Here is a 23,351-nt window from a genome sequence, read left to right as displayed (position 1 = left end):
AAATTCATTAAAAATGTCAACAAACGGCCCTAGATGGTGGCATGTTGTCTTCTGTGTTTTTATATCTGAACACAGCCCTGAACATTTGGAGTTTATTAAGATTTGAATTAATGGCGCCACCTGTGGATTAATAAAAGCACACGCATTTCACTTTGGCAGAGAGGAAAGGGTTTTTTTGGGGTTTTTTTTTAATGGTGAGGAAAGGAAAATGTTCCCCTTTCAGATCCACCTTCTGGTCGGTTGGTTGGTGTGCATGAGGTCATGTGTGGTTTTCTCAAATGGAAACCTAACATTAATTTAACATCAAAAACAGACCTAAGGCTTACATCAGTGATTTTCTGTCCTCTTCAGAAAATGATATTTTTAATAAATTGAAGCAAATTACAGACTTAATCTTAAATCTTAGCATAAGTTTATAAATGTAGAATACACAATCGAAATCATGATTAAACTTATGTGGAAATCATTAAGTCATGAAGGGATAAGCTGCTGTAAGAAAACAAAACAGACAAAAAAAAATCCCTTTAGGTGTCTCAGCCAAGGCCATGGGAAGCAGGGGTACTGAGGATCCTGCAGCACATCCTGGATTCTCTGTTATTTTTATTTACTTTCCATTTAAATTCTATTAGTTTAAGAAAGTTTTAGTAGTGTATGGTGTGTGTGTATCTTGCATAGGTTAAGTTGTGTCCCTGACCACAGATTAGTGACTGCACATGAAAATGGCTATGCAAAACTGAATTTCCCATGAAACATCGTTAGAATCAGCATGCTGCTCCTACAGTACTCACGAAGACAGCCCAAGGAGGTTGGCTATTTCTTTGCTTCAAGGGAGCAGAAAACCAACCTAGAAACTAGACATGATGAAAAGTATGTGGCTGGAAACATACTTTTGGGGTTTGGGTAATATTTGAAATTATTGAGAATATTTGAGGCCTTCCGTGCTCTGCCACAATAAATTAACCAAACATCACCTGTTATTAAGTGTTAGTTGGATCCGATGCGTTTCCTTGGCCTGTAAATTGAGCATGGCCGGATCGACAAGATATTTATGTGGCTTTCATAAGAGCCAGCTCAGAGCTGCTATTGGCTGTTACTATTCTGTGGGTAAATCATGGCGTGCTTGTTATCTGGTTACCACTGGTTTTGAAAGGAAATGAGTGTTTGAGGCAGTTGTGATAAAGAGTGAGGCTTAGGTGCAGTGTTGTCTTTGCTGTCTGGATGGTTACAGGTTTATTAATGTTTTCTGTATAAATCTGCCTTTCATCTCGCAGCCGTTCTGTATGATTTTTGTTGGGTTTTTTTTACTTTATTTTAAAGGCAATCGTCATATTAGGTAACATGGTAACCAAAGTACATTTTACAACATATATAATTTATACAGCTCTTATCTAACTGCTGATGATACTACCCTACCCAACTCATAGTACCATCCCCACAGCTATGACCTCAGCACATAAGAGATAGATCCTTTCGAGGTCTTGCTGGACCCTTTATCAAAATTTGGGAAATACTTAATGAATGACACGATTATACTCATTAGTGGCACTTTCGAGTTAAAATAGTGCATGGCGGCTGCTATCATGAATGACACAAGTCCTAATCGGCACTAATCGCGCTTGATAACGAAGAGCATGCACCCGAAATGTTCGCAATACTTAACAGAGAGATACAGACAAAAAGCCCACTAATTAGCGCGGAAAGTCATGTGAATGCCAGCACAGCAACGTACCTAGCAGTCAGTCCGCCTCCCTTCATTTGAGAGAAGAGACCGCCTACCAATAAAAACCGAACCTTCTCTCCCAATCCAGACAAAGGGGACGACGGATCCGCGGCGGCGCGCACTGAGCCTGAGCATCTCAGCACCTTGGATTGATCCGACGCGCAAGAACGCACCGGCACACACGCGAGCACGCCCTCCAGATCTACCTGAAACCTCCACGCCAGTTAATTGTCATTGTTGAAGGGCGAGAAAAGGGAGATTGAACCCCGATTTTATTCGCAGCCTCGCCGTGTTCCCATGATGTCATACCTGTGGATTCTGCTATTAGGAAGCCTGCTGGCTACGCACGCCAAGGCACAAGGTAATAATTTGTTTCCAGTTAATTCAGCGCATTCTTCAGCAGAGCATTTCATGTGTTAGTGTGCATGGTGGCTTCTATCTATCTTTTTATCTGTGCATCTATCTGTCTATCTATTTATCCATCTATGTCTGTCTCTCCCCCCGTCTGTCTGTCTGTATGTCTGACTAACTGACTGTGCTGGTCATTATCTCACTGCCTCCATTTCTCCCCCCACCTTTACTCCCCTCTGGCTCTCACCTGTCTTTCTCCTTTTCTGTCTTTTTCTCTCCTCTTGCCTTTGCTTGTGTGAGCACAATTACCACTGTGCCTTTTGCCCGAATCCCTGTCATGTTTCAATTCAATTAACCTTTAGCTGATTAAAAAAAAATCTATGTTATTATTGTTATTATCAGTTCTGGCTAAGCGAATGAAAAGCCCTCCATCTTTATTACTATATTGGGGTTCCAGCTTTGTTTCCCAGACATCATCATTAAAAAAAGGTGTGTCTTGTCATGTGGCCATTTCTTTTTGGACTGGAGTTTAGGTCCATAGGGGTGTGGTGGTTCCATTGTTGTTACATAAATAATTATAATTGATTCCCGTTTCCCTGTTTCTGTTTCAATGTGTTATTGAGCCACATCTATTCTTTTCCTCTGCATCTCTCGTTCTTCGTGTTTTCTCTCTCCTCTTCCTTTCCCTTCTCCTTCAGCTGGCCCATGGGCCTCTGCCCTTCCCTGCGGCACATGCAATGATTCCAGATTGTTTAAATGTGCAGTAAAACTCACAGGAATAGAAAGAAGCATTGAGAAAAACACATAAAGTGAGGAAAAACTAAAGAGAAAAGTGGACAGCTGTTGGCAAAAGATAAAGGAACAATGTAGCTGATTGAGAGGGAAAACAAGGATACACAAGCATGGAAAAAGTGAGACAAATTCGTTTTATTATCCTTATGCAAAAAAATTCAGTTGGACGTTGGTGCGCATGGATGCAATCTGGCAAAATCTCACTCTACCGGTTATCACCAGATAAACCATCAGAGAGGAACCACCTTCACACACACGCACACTCTCTCTCTCTCTCACACACACACACACACACACACACACACACACACACACACACACACACACACACACACACACAAACAGACAGACAGAGAAAGAGAGCGCTTTTTTCCCTTCTCTTTTCACACACATTGCCCATAATTGCAGAAGTTTAATGTGATTTTAAACTCAGTAGATGTTGGACTACTCAATCACAGAAAATCTCAATGGGTGTGTTTGCTGACTTGCATATGTGTGCACACCAATTCTTAGTCACACCAAAAAAGATGGGGCGCTAGCTCAGCTGTATATGTGCACATCAGTTATAGTGCGATTTATAGAGTTGAATGATAGGGAGTGTCAGTAACTAGATCCAGCACCAGCTGTAGACAACACCCATCTACAGAACTAGTCTCAGCGCCTTACGCTTCCCGGGGGCCCTTAGCATCTGTGTGCGTATGTGTAGGTGGGAGTGGGGTAGAAGTTTAATGTACAGAACATGTGGGAGTATGGGTGTGCTTTATTTATCGGTGTGCACAATTCAGCTAGGGAACATGTGTTTGCCTTAGAAACAAATAAAAGAAAAAAGAGCTGTGATGTGAGCCAGGTGTGTGTGTGTGTGTGTGTGTGTGTGTGTGTGTGTGTGTGTGTGTGTGTGTGTGTGTGTGTGTGTGTGTGTGTGTGTGTGTGTGTGTGTGTGTGTGCAGACTTGTCTGTGTTTACACCTTCAACTGCTAGCACATAAATCATTCTTTCGGTGGATAAGGGAAACCCACACCCATGCACACAAACACTCCACACATGCATTATCTCTATGGGGGCATTGTTAAGACACATGATTGGGGTAAACACAGCACTTTCTATCCCATAGAAACACAACAGAACCATACCTGTGTCACCTGGCACACATGCACAAATGAGTTCATGTGTATTTTTACAAGGCAGGGCATGCACACGCATTATTACTCATTCAGCTACACACAGGAAATCGCACAAAATCTCATGGTAGGAACCAGAAAAGCTCGAGAGTAATGTTCTTTTTTACTTCATGGTGCTGGTAACGTGTTTCAGATTCCAATTTATGTAATGCACTGTCCTGTGTGTTACATAACTAAAACTCCATTAAAAACACCTTTACTCTTCTTCAGTTTCCAAAACAAACAAAAAGAGAACGTAATAGGAATTAAAACAAATTCAGCTTTTTATTGTCAGGCTTGCTAGGGCGTAATATAAAATGCCAAGATAAGGAGTTCCATCACTGGACATATCCACATACTAGTATAATTCCCAACTGTCCATGTTATTTATCTTTCTACGATAAGATAAGATAAGATAACATAAGATAAGTTTATTAGTCATTTCTTTACAAGGGGCTTTTCACAGTATATAGATTGCTATCTTTGATGTGGCAAATGTTTATACTAGTCCCCTTTCCTGAAAACATTGAAACTAGTTAACATGCTGTAAACTACAGAAACATCATTATTTAACACAGTATATTAATTGTTCATAAGAACCACACCTCTTTGTGGCATTCTTTGCAATCACATATATTTAAGTGGAATTTCCTTTTAATTAAAGTTCTTACCTTATTTCCCAAGAACCACTTTTCCTGGTTCCTTGTCATGACAGTTCTGTCTCTCTCTTTTTTTTTTAAAGCATGTTGATTTATGCCAGAGTGCCACCATGACAAAGCTGATGCCCATATCAGTTTGCTATCCTAAGTGCTATATTACAATTTCATCTTGGTTGAATTATATAGGCGAGGTACAGCATACTTCAGGATGAACTCTTACATTTTGGCATAGATCCAGAAGGCTGTTATCAATCACTCTTCTTTCTAGATACATGTCATATAAAAAAAGTAGTAAAGCAAACTGCCGGTTATGTAACACGGAAAGGTGAAGATGGACTCGAAATGAGCTGTGTGGAAAGATGCTTATAAAATTTCTCTCACGGAGCTAGAAGTTGCCAGGAGTTATAGGCAGAAATATGTCTTTTCCAAGAGTCGTCCTTTTCAGGAGAGCAGCTAGAAATAATCAATTAACTGCCTGCTCATTGCCAGTATATTATTTGATATAAATGTAGTTGGCAGTTGAATGATTAAGTAATAATTCACTTATATCTAAAATGTTGAATACTTGCCATTTGTAGCTGCACAGATATTCAAAACAAGACATTTGATCATGTCACTCGGGCTGTATGAAATTATATCAGGCATTTCCCACATCTGCTTTCATTCTACCCAATTAAATTAGTCAGTATTTGAAAAAAATCAATCAGCAGTCTAATCAATAATAATAATAAAATTAATAGTGGCGGCATTCATTTCCAGCAACGGCATAAACCCAACAAGACAAGTTCTCTTTATTACACTTTAATTTTTGTTAATTAATGAGCTTCTAGGTGCTGTTAGAGAGATTTTTCCGCCAGTCTAATTGATAGTAAGATACGTTCCCACATGGGTGAACTGGTTTAACTTAGGAACTTCTTTCTCAGGGAATATTTTTGCAGTTTAGCACAGTTGTTTTGCGCCACACAATAGCGTGCGGCCATGTCAGAGACACAGATGACTCATCAGCCTCAAGGGAAAGTAGCGACAATGAAAGAGAGAGAGAGTCGAGACTTGGTGAAATGGAAGGGGCGATAGGGAAGGCAAGGAGTGAGAGCGCTTGGGATGTGCAACAGTTGGCTTCACTGCTGTGCTAACACAAAACAGGGCTCCCCTTACTCAGAGAGGGTGAATGGGAACATGTGTGCACATGAACTTCACACGTGTGTGAACATGTAGCTGTTTGTATGATAGGGGACAGGAGGGGAGGAGGGAACATTACATGAGTTTGTATGTATGCATGTAAGTGTTGCTGGACTGGGCAATGCTTATGGGAGAGGTAGTTAAACGAGGAAGTGGCAAACTAATAGATGGGAACAGAATGTTCTATGAAGAAGGAGTTTGCATAGAGGGGTAGCCTCTACACACTCATAAACACAAACACACATGCACAAGAACTGGGGGAATTATATTTTATCCTCATGTCTCATGCACACTGCGTTCTCACACAAATAGAGACTCATTATTAGAGTTAATGGTTTGAGAGATTATTAATAAGATTGTGGCAGAAGGTTACTGACAGCTGTCTAAGGAACAGTTTGATGAATGTAGTGTTTTTTCTGTGCCTCACCATAGGTGTTCTGGTGAGACTCATCAACTTCAATCTTAACTGTGTTCCACCCCATTAGCCTGAAGTGGCATGCTACAGCACATCTTTGCTGAAGACAGTAATTTCCAAAGAACTGATTAAGATAGTGAAATTGATACATACCACACATATCCATGCGCACAATGTATGGAAACTGATTAATGTTTGTTAAACTGGTGCAGTGATATTCAGTGGAACAAAGAGATTTTTTTCTATGATGGTTTCAGGAGCCATGCAGTGGTGCATGAGAGTTTGCATGTCAAATATTCATGCTGCAGTGTGTGTGTGCACTTGCTTTTGTTTGTGTGTGTGATTTTTTTTTTCCTGCAATATGAATGTATATTTGTGTGGATGAATGGATTCAGGGTGTAGCCAGTACTTGTTACCACTAAAAGATTTTCACCCCGATGGAAATACTTTAGATGTGTTGCTGCTCTCCCTCCAGGCTTTGCTGATTGTGATACAATCTCACTTGGCAAGCCCCGTGATTCTTTATTGAAAATCCACCCTGCAATGAATAGCTCTTAAAAAAGTGGTAGAGGTATTTGATTAGATTTTTTAATCAGTCCTGCCTTAATATTGGGTGTTTTGTGAAAGAAGATCTGCTCAGATAAACCAGCATCAGGGTGCTGCTGACGTCAGCAAGCAAAGAACAATCAAGCCAGAGCTCACTTTACTGCTTGAGCTTGTCACATGCGACGGGGGAATGTCACAGGCGTACACGCACACATTGCTTGTCACACACAGACTGACAAAGAGCACATCTCTGTCATTTTCTCATTAGCACAGAGTTGCAATGCCAGTGCTGAGGTTAAGACTGCATTTGATGTGGAAGCAGGTCACAAGTGATCGATGTGTATGTGAAGCAGGTTTTTTTCGTTTGTTTTTGGCTGGATCGGTAGCATCAGGCACCAATCAGGCCAGGGTGTGGTTCTAAGTTTATGTATGTGTCATCTTAAACACCACTCAGATGACTTTAATGACTTAGAGGAGCAACAGATGGAAGGCGATTAAGGCGTGCTGCTTTTTAATAATCAGCGGTTACACATATCATGCCAAAATTTTAGTAGAAACTTTATTATCTATATTATTATATTAGAAACCAATGCGATATTCCTTGCATTGGTTTTCAAACAGAAAAGGTACAAAATAGGGAATTGTATCATCGGGAAGTTCTATGGGTTCAAAAGCATGGAAAAATATTCTTTGAGACACTGAGGTGGACTTTGAGTCGCCATGTCTGCCTTTTTTGTTTGATTGTTGTACAGGTTCTGCCAGCTGTGGCACCATGAATTGGCTTTTTCCCATCTGTTTCCAACTGATTGTCAGTATGTAATCCCACACTGTATTATTCTCTGACTTGCGTCTTTCACTTAACTTTGTGCAGATGATATAATCCCAACAGTAGAGCCATCTATTGAAACTCCCACATCTAAAGCAGATGTAGAGGTCATCGACCAGCATAACCTTGGGGAGGTGGTCACTGCAACTGAGGTGAGAAGTTGAGATATTTTGTTTGAACTGTTCAGTCCTGGGTCCCTGTCAGCCGTTTGAAAATCTCACCTAGTGTTACATAGACCGTTGCTTATTTAAATAAAATGTTGTGCCAAACAGGAAGTATTGCAGCCTGAGCCCACTGCTGACCCTGAGGCTGAATTAATCCAAGAAGCAAATGCTGCAGATGTAAGCACAGAGCCAGTGCCTACAGATGCTCCTGCAGGGGAGGAGGGTCAATCAGCGAGTCCTACGACTGGAGAAACAGAACCAGTTATTTCTGACGCGCCTACAACTACACAAGGTGATTAATAGAATTGCATATATGCACATTTAAAGCAATAATGAAACATGGTGCTTTTGTTTCTCTTTTTTTGTTAGATAAATAAACTGCTGTCAGTTTCCTCACTTTTTAATACTTGGCATTCATACTACACTGTTGTTTTTATTCTTTCTTTCTTTTTTTTACCTCTCTGCTGTAAAATGTTTCAGGTAGTTAATATCTCACAGCAAAGCTGCAGTTTATTAAAAATAAAAATCTTCATTCTTCATTGCAGCAAAAAGCAGGTTCAACTTTTGCACTATTACATCAAAAAAAAATGATGTAACTTTGAAGGAATGGCTATTATAATGTAAAATGTTTCTTACATGTCTTTCTTGTATTGTTTTTATCTGTGCAGCAAAACAAGCCCTAAAAGCCCATGCCACAGAATGTGGTAATTGGGCTATAAAAGGAAAAATCAGTGAACTAATGCTTCGCTACTTCTGTTTCACTTCTATCCATGGCCAGCTGCTGATTCTGAGGATGACACTCCAGAAGCTACGCAAACAGCAGTTAATGAGGAGGCGCAACCCACCACAAATGCGAATACAACACCTGCTCAAGACGAGGTTAATACCATTTTTTAAAAAGTAAAACTTCTTATTCACACCTATTAAGGTTTGTATTTTACAGATGTCATTAATAGGTTGCTATGATAGTGAGTAAATGTGTCCTGTACTATGGGTTCATATGTGTTATAATATTTTTTTAATAGAGTGGACTTCATGACATCATAACAACAGTAGGTCTAGAAGCCAATGAGGAGGCACCAACTGATCCATCTGCTAATGAAGAGTCATCCACAGATGATTTCACAACCACAGATGAAACTGTCACTATAAGTAAGTAAAGATATTCAAGTACATATTTTGCACACTCTTGTACATGCATTCATGAATATGGAAAATGCACCTGAGTTTTGAAAATGAGTATGTGCTAAGACCACAGAGAAAAAGTTGTAAACAGAGCCAAGCACATGTATTCTGTAGATGAGGCCATCTCTTGAGTGTCTTTTATGATGGGATATTACACAAACTTCTTAGTAAAACGTCACCTGCTGTCCCTTGTTTCCAGTATAAGCATGTATTTTGTGTGACAGTAGAACTGCAAGTCATAACAAGTAGTATAAAGAGACCTTTATATGCCTCATATATACACAAATAATAGCATACAGACAATAAACATACCTGTATTTTCCCTTTGCAAATGCAGGTCGGTTATTATTTGGCATTATGACTCCTTCTTCTTTTGATCATATAACCTCTAAACAAGACCTAAAAACATTTTATTTTCCTTAAATTCAGTTATATGAAATACACAGAAGCTTGCAAGTTAAGCTGATGTTCAGAAATGTTCATTTACAGCATTTTAAATAATTACAGAAACGACAGATGAGGATCTGCATAGCTTGAAAATCATTTGAGCAGAAACATTTTTTAGAGCTTTCTTAAGATGATCAGTTGAATCTTGGGGTTTTCCCATAATCTCTGAATATACGGCAGCGCTGCCTGTCCCTGAGCAAAGACTTCAAATCAAACAGATCTGAAGAATGCCTTTCATTCTTGCAGTTTTGTTTTCTAGATTTTGGCCATAACTACATATTTTAAATTTGAGATTCGATCTCAACTGAGAGATTCTTTGATTCTGGGACTAATAAAATTACTCCTGACAGAACTTTTGCATTGTCACTCATTAAAAAATATGTACATGCTGTAATGCTTTTTTGAGGTGTAATGTACTCTATATTTTTTTCTGCAACTCCCTGTTTTCTGAACAAAATAATCCATCTGTGCCTTTCTATCAGGAAATACAATTCCCTTAGGAAGGTTCTAAGGTGGGATTTTGGCTTGGCTGATTTTATCTTCCAAATTATGAATGTCATGAGCCTGCCAAATGACCCGAGTAAAGGTTTATGAAAATAGAAGTGTCTCCCTTAATTTATTTCTATTTATCTTATAACACCCTCTTTCTCAAACTGGAGTTTGTGCTCTTTCATACTAAATGTTATGCTGACCTCATGTCAGTATGTCCTATTCTAAGGTTATGTTTGGCTTTACCTTTTTTTAGACAGAGACATTGTGCTTTAGCTTAGCTTGTCCCTAGAAGTGCAAGCACTGAGATGGGAAAGGAAGTTAGTAATTTGGACCAATTACCCTGGAAGAACTATTCAGACAAGAAGAAAAGATGTGGGGGTCAGAATGAGAGTAATGTAGGTTTGTTATTTAACATCCATCCTATCAATAAATTATTTTGGTATTTTAATTGCATTTGTTTTCATGATGTTATTAACAGAAAGAATAGGTCCCTAGAAAATAGGTCACTGAGGTTTCTATCAGTGATAAATTAATGCGGTGATCACACCCCACCCTGCCCTGGCCAGCCTAACACTATACACTGAGTCCCACATGTTATTTAAGTCAATTGGGTTTTCCTCAATAAATATATAGTAGGGTAAGGTTTTGTTCGTGACAGACAATATCCCTTAATCTAAGTCAACATTGGTTCACAAGATCACAGTTACACCCTTGGAGCTGGCTGTGTTTCAGTATTTCAGTACTGAGAACACCTCTGCAGGGCATTCACGAGGGTCATGAGGGACTGAGAACAGAGTGTTACAGTGTGTTACATGTGTTTCAATATGTTTTGGCATTATCTAGATAAAATTCCTGTACAGTGATTGATTTTGTGTTTCTGTTTATGTATGTATGTATGTATTTATTTATTTGTTTGTTTATTTACCAGATCCAGGGTTTAACATTGAGAAGACGTCAATTGCAGAGCAGGAAACACATGGTCAGTAATTGCTCATAATAATTGCTGTTGAGTTTATTGTTGCTATTGATAAAAAAAAATGGAGATGCACAGAAGTACCTGTCCAATACAGCACGAACAGATACTGATGGAGATTTAGCCTAAAGTGTCGTTTTGACTGAAAACTTCAAATCAGTACAATCTATGCGATGCAAAGAGAGTAGCATTGTTTACCACAGTGACTGTAGATTTTAAGGATCAGCTGTTATGGCCCCATCGACATGGAGGGCTACATGCTTTTTATTTCAGTGTTTTCACAAACACATTGGCAAGATTGATTGACTGACAAACAGGCTTATTGATTGATTGATTGATTGATTGATTCATTTATTTATTCATTGTTTTACTGTATACAGTGTTAAACCAGGAAACTCCCGTGAAGAGCAGGATGGGACCACGGCAGAATTCAGGTAATAATAATAATAATAATAATAATGGATTGGATTTATATAGCGCTTTTCAAGGCACCCAAAGCGCTTTACAATGCTACTATTCATTCACTCTCACATTCACACACTGGTGGAAGCAGCTACGGTTGTAGCCACAGCTGCCCTGGGGCCGACTGACGGAAGCGAGGCTGCCATATTGCGCCATCGGCCCCTCTGCCCAACACCCGGGGATCGAACCGGCGACCTTCCGGTTACAGATGCGCTTCCCATCTGTAACCGGAAGTTGGGAAGTTGGGAAGTTATTGCTCATAATAATTTCAATTCAGTTTAGTGTCGTAACCAATAACCATCTCTTAGGGATCAACTGTCATGGCCCCATCGACATGGAGGGCTACATGCTTTTTGCTTCAATGTTTTTAAAAACACATTGGCAAGATTGATTGACTAACAGGCTTATTGATTGTCTAATTTATTGATTGATTGATTGATTAATTCATTCATTTATTCATCCATTTATTGACTATTTTACTATATACAGGGTTAAACCAGGAAAGTCCCGTGGAGAAGAGGGTGGTAGCACACCAGGAGTTAGGTGGTTAGTAATTGCTCATAACAATTAAAATTCAGTTTATTCTTGTAACCAATAACCGAAAATGTCCAGAATAAATAAAGATATGAAACAACACAACCAGTGCAATGAGATTAGCCCTGTTTACGACAGCGACTAGATCTTAGGGATCAACTATGAATAGTTGTATTTGTATATCCAGTTGAGGCTTTTGCCTTAGCTGCCATCATCTAATTATCTATTATTTTTAAGTGGTGAAATTAGAGTCTTAAAGCCATTAAGATGCAAAATATTACAGGGGAAATTAGTGACAAGACTGTTGTCATCTTCATAAAGGTTTAAAAAAAATAACAAAGTTATTCCTCTACCAAAAATTTTTTAGCACTTGATCACTTGAAAACTGCATCACAGACTGGGGTTTGAGATGGTCCTCTGGTAGCTCTAGAGCCTGGTACAACAGGGCTAATGCACCATATTCACAGTAGGTCTTGAGCAAGGGTTAAATTGGGATTTGAAACTTCTTAGAGTACTTATTATTTGTGAATAGTGGTCAATATTTTAGCGGGTGTTTAGCCTACTGTATAGTACATCTACCACTGAATGTATTCATATTAACACTAATGCATTTCAGTGCAAAATTAGTTCATACTGTTAGCACCTGTACAACATAACCAGCAAGAAGTGTATAAACTATGCATGATATTGTTTAAGTCAAACCAAATGCTAATCGTTACTGTGTAGTTAAATGTGACTGAGCTCAAGACGCTGGCAGCTCCCATTTAAATCCAATGAAAGGGGGACAGAAACACCATGTTATAGTGTGTTAGATTTGTGATATGTATTCATAAACATCTGATAAGAAATTCCCATTCCGAGAATAATTTTGCATTTCTTTATTGATCCACGGTATTTGTTAATTTTATTTCATTTATTTTTTTAGCACCTCTGTCAAACGACGAAAATAAAAGCGAAGATGGTTGGTATTCATTCATAACTATTATGGTTGAATTTATTGTTGTATCCAAACTAAAAATGTCCTGTGTATGTACAAAGTTAGCATTGCAATCAGGGGCTAGTAAGGTGTAGTTTGGTTTTCATAAAACATTCTTCTCATTCCTCTTGTCTCTCTATTGGAAGAAGGCTGTCGGTTCAGTGCCTTGCTCCCATGACAAGGTGCTGAACTGACTTGTTTTACAAAAGCTTAATCACTAACCTTGCGGCAATATGACAGAAATGTGGGAACAGCAGATTTTCCTGAAGCAGCTTCTCAGTTCCCTCCTGAAATGTGAAAACTCAAAAGTAGTATAATCATTTATATACTTGCGAAGGGTGAAAGACTCCTCTTTAGTACTCTGTTATTAGCAGCTTCTTCAAGTCGAAGCAAGTAAAGGGCAAGGATGATGTCACAGACATATACAGACAGGCAGTGCAGAAGGAGATAACAGGGTTGTTTGAGTGTGGATAAAATCAAAGATCAGGTTGTGAAAGAGCTGGAGAAAGTGTTTGTCTCTCTCTCGCTCTCTCTCTGTGAGATATTTTATCGCTCTAATGCTATAAAAGTATCTTTGCCATCTTTGTAACTGTACATAAGGGATGTTTCATACAATCTTGTGTATGCATGAGCGTGTGTGTGTGTTTGTACAGTCTAGTTAGGACAGAAACTTTAGAACTCTTAATGCCCCTGAGGTTACAAGTCACTGTAAAGAGAATAATCTCACCTTTCTTCTTTTTTTCCACTTTGTCATTTCAGCAACAATGCTTTACATGCATCATTAGAGCATTTAAATAATACCTTCTCTCTCCTTTCTTGTCTTTCTGTCTCTCTTTAGTGCCTGCTTTGGGTGCCTCAGGGAGTGATGGTAAGGATTTAATTTTTTCTGTTTGTCTTTGAGATCAAAAATACGCATGATAGCAAAATATTACAGTGCAAATCCTAGTCAAATACCGTACATAGGATCGTAGCCGCAGCAGCACAAATAGGCCCAATGTGGTTCTGAAACAGACAGGATATTACTGGCATGCCTTTGTCAATGCAAACAGGATACAAGAGTCACAGAGAAATGCCTCTCTCTCGTGTTTGAAGCAGGTCTTTAGGGGTGTGTCACATCGAATTTTATTGGAAATAACAGTAGAATTAAATGTTCATATCAAAGCAGATGAAAGGATACAAACAGTTTACCATGAACAACTGAATGTGATGTTGTTGTGTTGCTAACTTTTTGTGTGTTCTCTCTTCTTTACAGCAGATCAACAGCCCCAAAGTGAGTTCTCTCCTCTGTTTTCCTATTTTAAAGTAACAATCCACGTGTGCCACAAACCTACATGTAACTTAGTTGGCTAAGACTCTCAACCTTTCACCATAATCTCTTTCCATATTCACTGATCAAAAATCTATTCAGTTCCCAACCTGCACACATACACATGAGCATTACTCATTTGTAGCATTGCTAAATATTCACTGACTTCTGGGGCTCACAGCGTCCTGAGCACCACTTCTGAAGTCTGTGTGCACAAGACACAGACTTCAGAAGTGAATCGCTGCTGGGCCAACTATGACTTCACTGTGATGATTATTACCAGAATGTTTTGGTAGCAAATAATTCAAGCCCCACAGCAACACCCTAATTACAACCCCATTATTGATCGGGTCATCTCAGTCACTTTTAATTATAGTCTGTTTACATTGTCTTTCTAACACTACAGTTAAATTTTGGAGTTTTGCCTCTATGCACTGCTCAGTGGATTTTAAATTAAAGAGTCAGACTTTTAATTTTGAATTAGAAACATTTTTATACATAGGTCCTATTTTTAGAGGCTCACAAAGACTGTTTTTATTACTTGGGCGATAATCCTTTGAAGTTAGTGACTGCCTAAAGCCCCGAATCCATGGACATCACCAAATGTCACATTACTTGAGATGCTGTGCTTGGTCTTTACTGAAGCTACTCTCAGTTGCTGCTTTTTTGTGGGTATTTCTGCATTTAGTTCTGTCGTCAGTAACTGAAAATCATGCTCTACTGGGTTGATATCAGGTGACTGACTTGGCCCTATCGAATTTCTTGCCTTGAGAAACTCTTGGGTAGCTTTGCAGTATGCTTTGTGTTTTTATCTATTTGCACTGTGATGGGCTATCTCATCAGTCACATCATCAGTAAATACCAGTGGATCCGTTCCCCTTGGTAGCCATACATGCCTTTGGATCATGAGCTGTTTCTCTTTTACTCCATGCTTTCATAGTACTAGTTCAGCTTTATTTAATCTGTTCCATGTTTGTCAGAACTCTGCAGGCAGTTTTAGATGTTTTCCAGCAAAGCTAATCTGGCATTCTTGTTCTTGAGAATAACCAGGGCTTCACACCTTGTTGTAAATGCTGTGTTCGTGAAGGCATTTCTTGATTGTAGACCTTGAGAAAGGCGCACCTACTTCCTTGAGAGTGTTCTTGACTTGGCTAGATGTTGTAAAGTGTTTTCATTAACCAAGTATAGTGGCTTCGATTGACTGTAACAGGTTGTAATTCCGAAACAGTTAATGCTTTGAAGTCAGCATTTCAATCGCATATTGATTGTTCAATTTAGAATCCATTGTAGTGGTAAAGGGAGGTAAAACTTTAATTATTATGTGTAGTCAAGTAGCTTTGGTAGGTTTGATGGTTAAACCTTCCTTTCAAGTTTAAAAAACATCTAAGAATAATTTTATAAAAGAAGCAAAAGCTGTAGAATCTACCAAATGGATTCAAGGTTTAACTCACAAGTGCCCAAATGTTTAATTACAGGAGCGACTCTAAAACATATTTCGATGATAGTCAGTGTCATTTAGTATTATTTCATGTCAATGCCTCTGTTCAAGAAACAGTTGTGTCCCAGCTGTATGTGATGCGTTTATGCGCATTCATGCTCATACACGTCAGTTTCCACCCACCTTTACTTCCTTTTTCTGACTCACTATACTCTCCGGTTTCATTCCACTTAATTTAACTGACTAATTCCCACTTTTTATTCGTCTCACTTTTCTGACTCATGCCACTCCCTTGCTTTTCTCGCCGTGAGCTCTGGATCTCCTGTCCTCTTTTATTCTTTTTTTTTTCCGAACTTGTCTTTTATGCCTCAACATCAATTTCACCCCTGTAGCGCTGAAAGTCTCGCTGTCGACTCAGGCCACAACAAGACAATAAAAGCCTCGCCTTTAAGTTGGAAACACAACAGCATGAAATCATGTGCCAGATATATGTAGTGTTAGTGTAGCGACCTATTACAATGAGTTTGATGGGGTTACTTAAACCTTTTTGTTTGTTAAAAACATTATTTAGATGCACAATTAATTACATTTACTCACAATTTAGCCAATTTAGTGATGTATGTGCCAGTACCTATACTTGGCGGTGTGCTGTCACACAGCATGAAAACTATTCATTTTGGTGTTGTCATAGTAACTGGGTTACAGGTGCAGACAGATTTCTGTGAATGCTCACTGTGAATGCTGTGGGAAGTTTAAATGACAGACGAATGAAAAGGAATCAGAAAATTCTGGAACGAGATGATGCAGCCTCGCTCTCTCGCTTACACACACACACACACACACACACACACACACACGCACACACACACTGTTGCTTGCACTTCATCTCTCCTTCCCTTCCCCCTGTCTGTCTCACACATACACACATAATTCACACATTATGTCATGTCAGTGAGCTTCTTTGCTAAATTGATATTCATTCTTTCAACTGCAAAATGGCACCCAGTGCTGACACTCAGTGTTACAGTTACAGTTGTCATAGATGGATTTTCACAGATCACATTAATGCTCAGACCAATAGGTTTACAGTTCCAGTGGCATGTTCATAGGATACTGCTGAACTTGACTGCACATTCTCTGCTGTTATGACTTATCTTTATTTGTCTCTTTGTTTGTTTGTTGTGCTACAGAGGCCAGCTCAAGCTCTTTAGCAGCAATCCTTAGTGCGATTGTTGTGTCTGCAGTGGGAGCAATCGCTGGATACTTCACCTATCAACAGAAGAAGCTGTGCTTCAAAAATAGACAGGGTAATTATCTGATCCTTTTGTTGCTGGTGGAAAACTAATTAATAATAATAAATCAAAGGGAAAACTCAATTTATACAGTAGCTACCTTAACTGCTGTACGCAAGGTTTGGTATTTGACCAGACAAGAAATTCTTCTTGACCCTCATCAACAATGAATGAAGTGTATGCCAAAATTGTGTTTGTTGTTCAGTTTGGTGCCCACATTAGCAACAGAAGAACTGCTTATGTCCAAGCTCTTTGAAATGAATGCCAACCCCCATCAGAGCTTCAGATCTGTTAAGCTTTAATGACGCTACAAAAGAAAATTATTCATCTTTTATCTGAATCTCCGCTTTAAATCAAGTTTCATCCTAACTGTGTCCAGTGGGCAAGGTGTGTGTTTGTTACTTGTAGTCCTAAAAGCACGGGTTTTCAAGTTTACCAGTTCTTTTAAATTCAGCTTTTGGCTCCCTTTCATGAACTGTTGTCAGTGACATACGACTCACACCATCCTCGCATCCTGCATCCTATTACTGCCAGTTCAGCAAAGTTTTCATTTGCAGTCAACATGAGTAATAGGGCATCCACTTATAGCAGTGCAGGCCAGTAGTCAGATTCAAAGTAACTCTTATAATTTGAGCATTTAGAGTAATAGACAATATGTGTTTTTAATTTGATTAAACATATTTAGACATGCAGTTTTCCTCTGTAAAGAGCAGAGGTAGTAATTGCAGCTAGTTTCTGCTTCACTAACAATAATTTAAAAGACTTCACGAATAGGTATAAGTTTTCCTCTGTGACACAAAAAATAAGAAACTAATTTTCATGGTTTGGATAATATGCAATTACCCCAAGAAATCAAGATCCTTAGAAATTCACACTTCTGTACAGCTGGTGAAGCAGTTTCACACTGAAGGAAGATGAACGCTTTTCCTCATATTTGAGAGAAGGGACGCAATAACTTGATGCTAATTAGTAGAAACATTATTAAGCTAAATCATAGACTGTATACAAAGGATGGGCATATCCACCATGATGTCACAGATTCACAGATTGCGAATCTTAATTTTGAAACCTCAACTTTAATAGTATAGCTGTATAGCTGTATAGGAGTTCTGCATTTTGATCTTGATTAACTTGGGTCCAGTTCAGTTGTTTGAGTCAGCGAAAGTGAAGCCTAGCAGACAGGCGGTAATACAGTAGTGCTCACAAAGCTGTCCTTTTTCATGCAAACTATAAGCCTTGTGGGGATCTATGAGCATATATTCACTTTTAATTGTAGCCTTAAGGAATTGCAATTTTTTTGGGCAATTGCATGTTGGCTTCATTTTTTCTGCTCTGGAGGTTGTTGCTTAAATACTTGCGAAATTCAACTTGGCAGTACAACCTTGCAATTGAGCAATGAGTTCCCACGTTTGTTTTATTCGCTTTTCTCTGACTGTCAATCTTTGTGACTAGAAGCAGACCCTGAGGCTCCACACAAAGCTGATGCAGCAGAGGCTCGGTCAGATCCCCAGGGTATGACAAACACACACACACACACACACACACACAACGAAAACGCAAAGAACACATTTTTGATATAAATATTCACATGTAATACTTTAAACGTGTTAACCATTAATCTATTTTTTTCCTCCTTTCTTTATTTACAGTTCTTAGCAACCTTCTGAACTCCTCCTAGACCTGAAACAATCACCTTACCGCCCGGGCCAACTACAGTCTAACAAAGTGGCAATCTCACTGTTCGGCTCTGTCCTCTGTAGAGCTAAATTACTGTGAGGCCCCAGAGTAGGGCTGCGTGTTTCAGTCTGAATTTCTATGTCTGTATGTTGCTCTACACGAGCTTGCGTGGATGTGTCTCAGTGTGCGTGTGAATAATATCCGTTCATTCTTGTGTGTGCATAAATGTGGAAAGAAGGAGCTAGAAAAAGATCATGTGATCTTTAGGGCTTTCATTATTGTTAAAAAAATGTATTAAAATAATTGGTCAAACACTCTACTTTAAACCAAATTATTATAATTTTTTTCAGAGTGGCCATTAAAGAGATTTAATCTCAATTTACGTATAACCATAAAATGGATTAATTATATACCTACCTTTTAATTTTATTTATATGGCTACTATTAATTCAATGTAAATACAAAACAGTAACTGAAATCGATGTTGTAGGTGTTTAACTTGTAATTGTTTCTTTGGAATTTTATACAATTTTGCCATTGTTGAACTGCCCGTATGATTTTAAATCATTTAGATAAGACATTTCTTTTTCAATTATCTATAGTACAGATGCAGGTTAACTGGATAACAGGGGGACACAGTAGCAAGCATTTTGTGGAGTCTGGTTAGGAGCTGTGGTAAAGGATTTAAAGACGAGTATTCTTGGGATGCGTGGTCAAATGTGTTTAGATGACCACCGATGTCACTGAATGTGTGTGCTTGTTTTCTGATAGGTGAAGGGGCTTGATTTAAAATCCTGTTAAGTGACCGTTTCTCCTCGGTCGGTTGAATACATTAAAAGATGACACAAATCAAATACAGCCTAAGATTCAAGTCATATTAATTTAGGAAATACCAAAAACAAGCCAACAAAAATATATTGTGTAAACTTACTAAAGTACGATGAAGTAAAGTCTAATCCAGTGTTGTTTCTGTAAATGGATGAATGGTCACCTGACATGGACAAATTCAATGGAGGTCATGTAGTAATGTATTAGACTTTGTTCTGATGTAGTATGTGTGTAGTTGTGAAGCAGTCTTTTTTTTTTTCTCTATAGTGCCTTTCACTGACACAGCCTGGCTTGAGCAATCTACAGACACACAGAGAAGATATACAGGGTGACAAATTAAAGGATGGTTTATGCTGCAGGGAGATTTTTTTGTTGCTGTTTCAAATTTCAAATTTCTGAGCTATTCTAAATTTAAAACATTTCACTTTGATGCCTGAAGTCTCTTACAAGATGAAAATACACCCATCCAAATTGCCTGTTTAATTGCTTGGTAAGAATGAAAATAATGGGATCCATAAACTATGGACTTATCAGTCTGAGATCTCCCCCCAGGTCTCCAACAACGTTATCAAAATACATAATGAGGGAATATTTTTTCAGAAGAATATTGTTTTATTCCTCCAATAGTTCCAGAGACATGAACTGGCTTAACACTTTAAACACCCTTAATGCTGGGTCAACCTTTAACTTTTTACCCATCTGTTACTGAGAAGACAAGCAAACCAGTAGGAGGCTATAACAATGAAAGAGTGTTCTGTATTCATTCTTAATCTGTCATTTACGCAATTACATTTTTTAAAATTAAACTGCTCATGCATGTAAAATAATAACACAAACATAACAGCTGCTGTATGTGTGTCCACAGTCGGGCCGTTTACAGTCTTAGTTATTTTAGCTAATCTTGCAATCTAAACTCTTTCAACCACCTCCGCTGGTGGCAGATGTAAAACTCTTCTCATTGTGTGTCTCTTTATTTGAGCAAGCCAGCTGCTGTAACAGTGTATTTTTATTGTTCATGTATCCACATTACAAACGCCATTCACTTGTGATTTTTTTATAGGAATCCTTTACATTTAGCAGCCGTGCCTCGGAGCCGACAGATTGTCTTTAGTCAACTTGTTTGCTGTGCTATTTTGTTAATATTATTGTAAAATGCAAAGAATGCAGCGCTACGGCTTTTTTCCAAATGTAGCACACACACAAAAAAATCGTAACTTCTGAATGTCTTTTTTGTTGCCTTGAAGTTTTGTACTTGCCCTGCTCCCTTTAAACTTTGATATATGGCTATAGAGGCTGCATAGTGCTGCAGGTCATGTAATGTGTGTTACTTGTAAAGCACCATATAACTGCAATACAGGACAGAGACTGTTGCTAACAGCCTAGCCTCAAGCTGAAAAATGTTAATAATCTGTGATCAATTCCACTCTACAAACTGTGGGTCAGACGCAGTGTCAGCGATCTGCCTTCTTAACCTGTAATCTGTGACAGACAAAAGCTGTTTTCTCTTGTAACACTGAACTACGTAGATAGTGTATCAGGAGTGACAATGCACAAAAAATACCCACTCAATAATAATAATACAAATAGGACTAGCCACCGATGCCTTCAAAATACAAATTTTTTCTTTAAATGCAGTACTGCCCTGCAGTGAACAAAAGCACTGAAATGTCCTGCGATGCTCTTTTAGATAACTTCCTGTAATGGAGACTCGTACAATAATCCAGAAAAATTCGATATGCGTTGCTTGCACTGAGGACATCATGGTCAACAATACATTTTGCCGAAACACTCTCGGTCAATAATTCAGTCTTATTTATATTATATCAATTCACAACTACAGTCACCTCATGGTGCTTGATCCCAGCAATACAAAGTATCAGAACACAGCATTCAAACCAGAATGTAAACCTTGAGTGTTGTAAACTCATTGGGTCCTGAAGTGCACTTGCCACATAACACTAGGGCATCAATCATGGCACTGACCAGTCCTGCCTTATTCCTTATATGCTCTTGAATATTCCTGATAGGAAAACAAACAATAATGTCATCATAAAAAAACGACACAGCGACACAAGCAGAGATTTTTTTTGTAATCTCAATGGGAGAAGCACGTTCCTATCCTGTATACATCTTGATTTACTACACATATATAGACAATTCATTTGTTCTTCTTCTGACTTCCTGTTTATTTAAATATTCTGTGTGGTTTTTGTGTAGGAACTGTCCTTTTTATTTTTGTCATCTGGCACTTGTGTTCTTCTGGAGTTGTGTAAATAATGTTTGAGGAATCAATTAAACAGTTTTTGTGGGATTTCTTTTTCTTTCATTTTTAGCCACTGTTGATAGACCAGTTCATCACTTTGGTATACATCAAAAACTCTTCAGTGATGTAATGGATTATTGTAGAACGGACATTCAAGGTCACCAGAAGATTAATTGAATTAGCACCATCTAAAGTTATTGTAGTTTGACAATTACTTTGGTTTATGCCAAAATACATTAGTATTTAGATTTCCCATTAGTCAAAGCAGTGTTTGTTTTTATTGCTAATTCTAAAATGTATGTTTTGTTTGTTAATGTGCTCAAATCTAATGGCAAACATGTAGACTGGCCACTTCATCTGGTACACCTGTTAACACAAATTTCTAATCAGCCAATCACATGCTGGAAACTTAATTTATTTAGGAATATAGACATGGTCAACATGACATGCTAAAATTCAGAGTGTCAGAATGTAAAAGAAAGGTGATTTAAGATACCCTTTTGGTGTCAGACAGTCTTGTCTGAGCATTTCAGAAACTCAGAAACACCGCAACCATCTCTAGGGTTTACAGAGAATGGTCCAAAAAAAGAGAAAAGTTCCAATCAGCAGCAGTTCTCTGAGTGAAGATGCATTATTGATGTCAGAGATCATAGGAGAATTGCCAGATTGCTTTGAGGTAATAGGAAGGCAACAGTAACTCAGATAACCACTTGTTACAACCAAGCCACACAGAAGAGCATCTCCAAAAGTGCAATTTATCTGCAATTTAACAGCAGAAAAACACACTAGGCGTTGCTGCTGTCAGCTAACAACAGTAAAGTGAAGCTAGGATTCATGTAAGCTCACCAAAACTGGACAATGAAAACTGAAACTGAAAACATGGATCTATCCTGTCTTCTAACAACTGTTCAGGCCAAATGGTGGTGTTATAACGAATATAATATTTCCTTGGCACAGTTTCAGCCCTTAATACCTACTGAGAATCACTGAAATCCCACAGCCTGCCGCAGTATTGTTGCTGACCATGTCCATCCCTTTATAACTAGTGTATACATCTTCTGATGGCTGCTTCCTGCAAGGTAACAAATCATTTCACAAAGTTCAGATCATCAGAAACTAGTTTCTTGAACATGACAATAAGTTCAATGTACTCAAATGGCCTCCACAGTCACCAGATCTCAATCCAATACAGCACATTTGGCATGTGGTGGAACGGCAGATTGTTGTCATGGATGTGCACCCAACAAATCTGCAGCAACGGCATGATTTTATCATATCAGTACGGACAAAAATCTCTGAGGAATGTTTCCAGCATTTTGTTGAATTGATACCACAAAGAATTAAGGCAGCTATGAAGGCAAAAGGGGGTCCAACTAGTAGTAGGGTGTACCTAATGAAGTGGGCAGGGAGTGCAATTCTGTATGGTAAACACCAATGCCCTATGGGTCTTATGAGCATGTGGTTGTGACCAATGAGTAAGCTTCAATTACTGTTATTTTACCATACATACGATATAAATACAGTAAAAGTTATTCTATTTTGTGTTTGTGGCTTTTTGTGTATGTGATCTGTCGAAAAGTTAATAAAGTTCAGTGAGAAAAAAAATCTAAGATATGTAAGGTATTTATAGAAGGACAGCCACACAATAATGATTCTCCCGTTGCAACTG

The 23,351-nt window shown here is 38.5% G+C and overlaps 1 protein-coding gene across 4 annotated transcripts; it reads left to right on the top strand.

Annotated features, from left to right (window-relative positions):
• The first annotated feature begins 1,796 nt into the window (after window positions 1–1,796).
• si:ch211-39i22.1 (uncharacterized) lies at window positions 1,797–21,730 on the top strand. Of its 4 annotated transcripts, none has more exons than XM_076875121.1 (14): window positions 1,797–2,081; window positions 7,691–7,797; window positions 7,918–8,101; window positions 8,588–8,688; window positions 8,835–8,961; window positions 10,862–10,912; window positions 11,287–11,340; window positions 11,858–11,914; window positions 12,828–12,863; window positions 13,717–13,746; window positions 14,131–14,148; window positions 16,813–16,929; window positions 18,370–18,426; window positions 18,564–21,730. In XM_076875121.1, exons 1-14 carry the CDS (start codon window positions 2,018–2,020, stop codon window positions 18,590–18,592), a joined length of 1,032 nt encoding a protein of 343 aa, XP_076731236.1. In that variant the 5' UTR covers window positions 1,797–2,017; the 3' UTR covers window positions 18,593–21,730. The 4 variants fall into 4 exon arrangements, with proteins under 4 accessions (XP_076731236.1, XP_076731235.1, XP_014263772.1 ...); XM_076875120.1 differs by having other exon boundaries at window positions 18,367–18,426; XM_014408286.3 differs by lacking the exon at window positions 11,858–11,914 and having other exon boundaries at window positions 18,367–18,426.
• The last annotated feature ends 1,621 nt before the right edge of the window (window positions 21,731–23,351 follow it).

Source organism: Maylandia zebra, linkage group LG16 (assembly GCF_041146795.1).
Source record: "Maylandia zebra isolate NMK-2024a linkage group LG16, Mzebra_GT3a, whole genome shotgun sequence".
Classification (NCBI taxonomy): Eukaryota; Metazoa; Chordata; class Actinopteri; order Cichliformes; family Cichlidae; genus Maylandia; species Maylandia zebra.
Note: the sequence above shows the minus strand (reverse complement) of the source record. Positions and strands in the feature narration are given on the sequence as shown.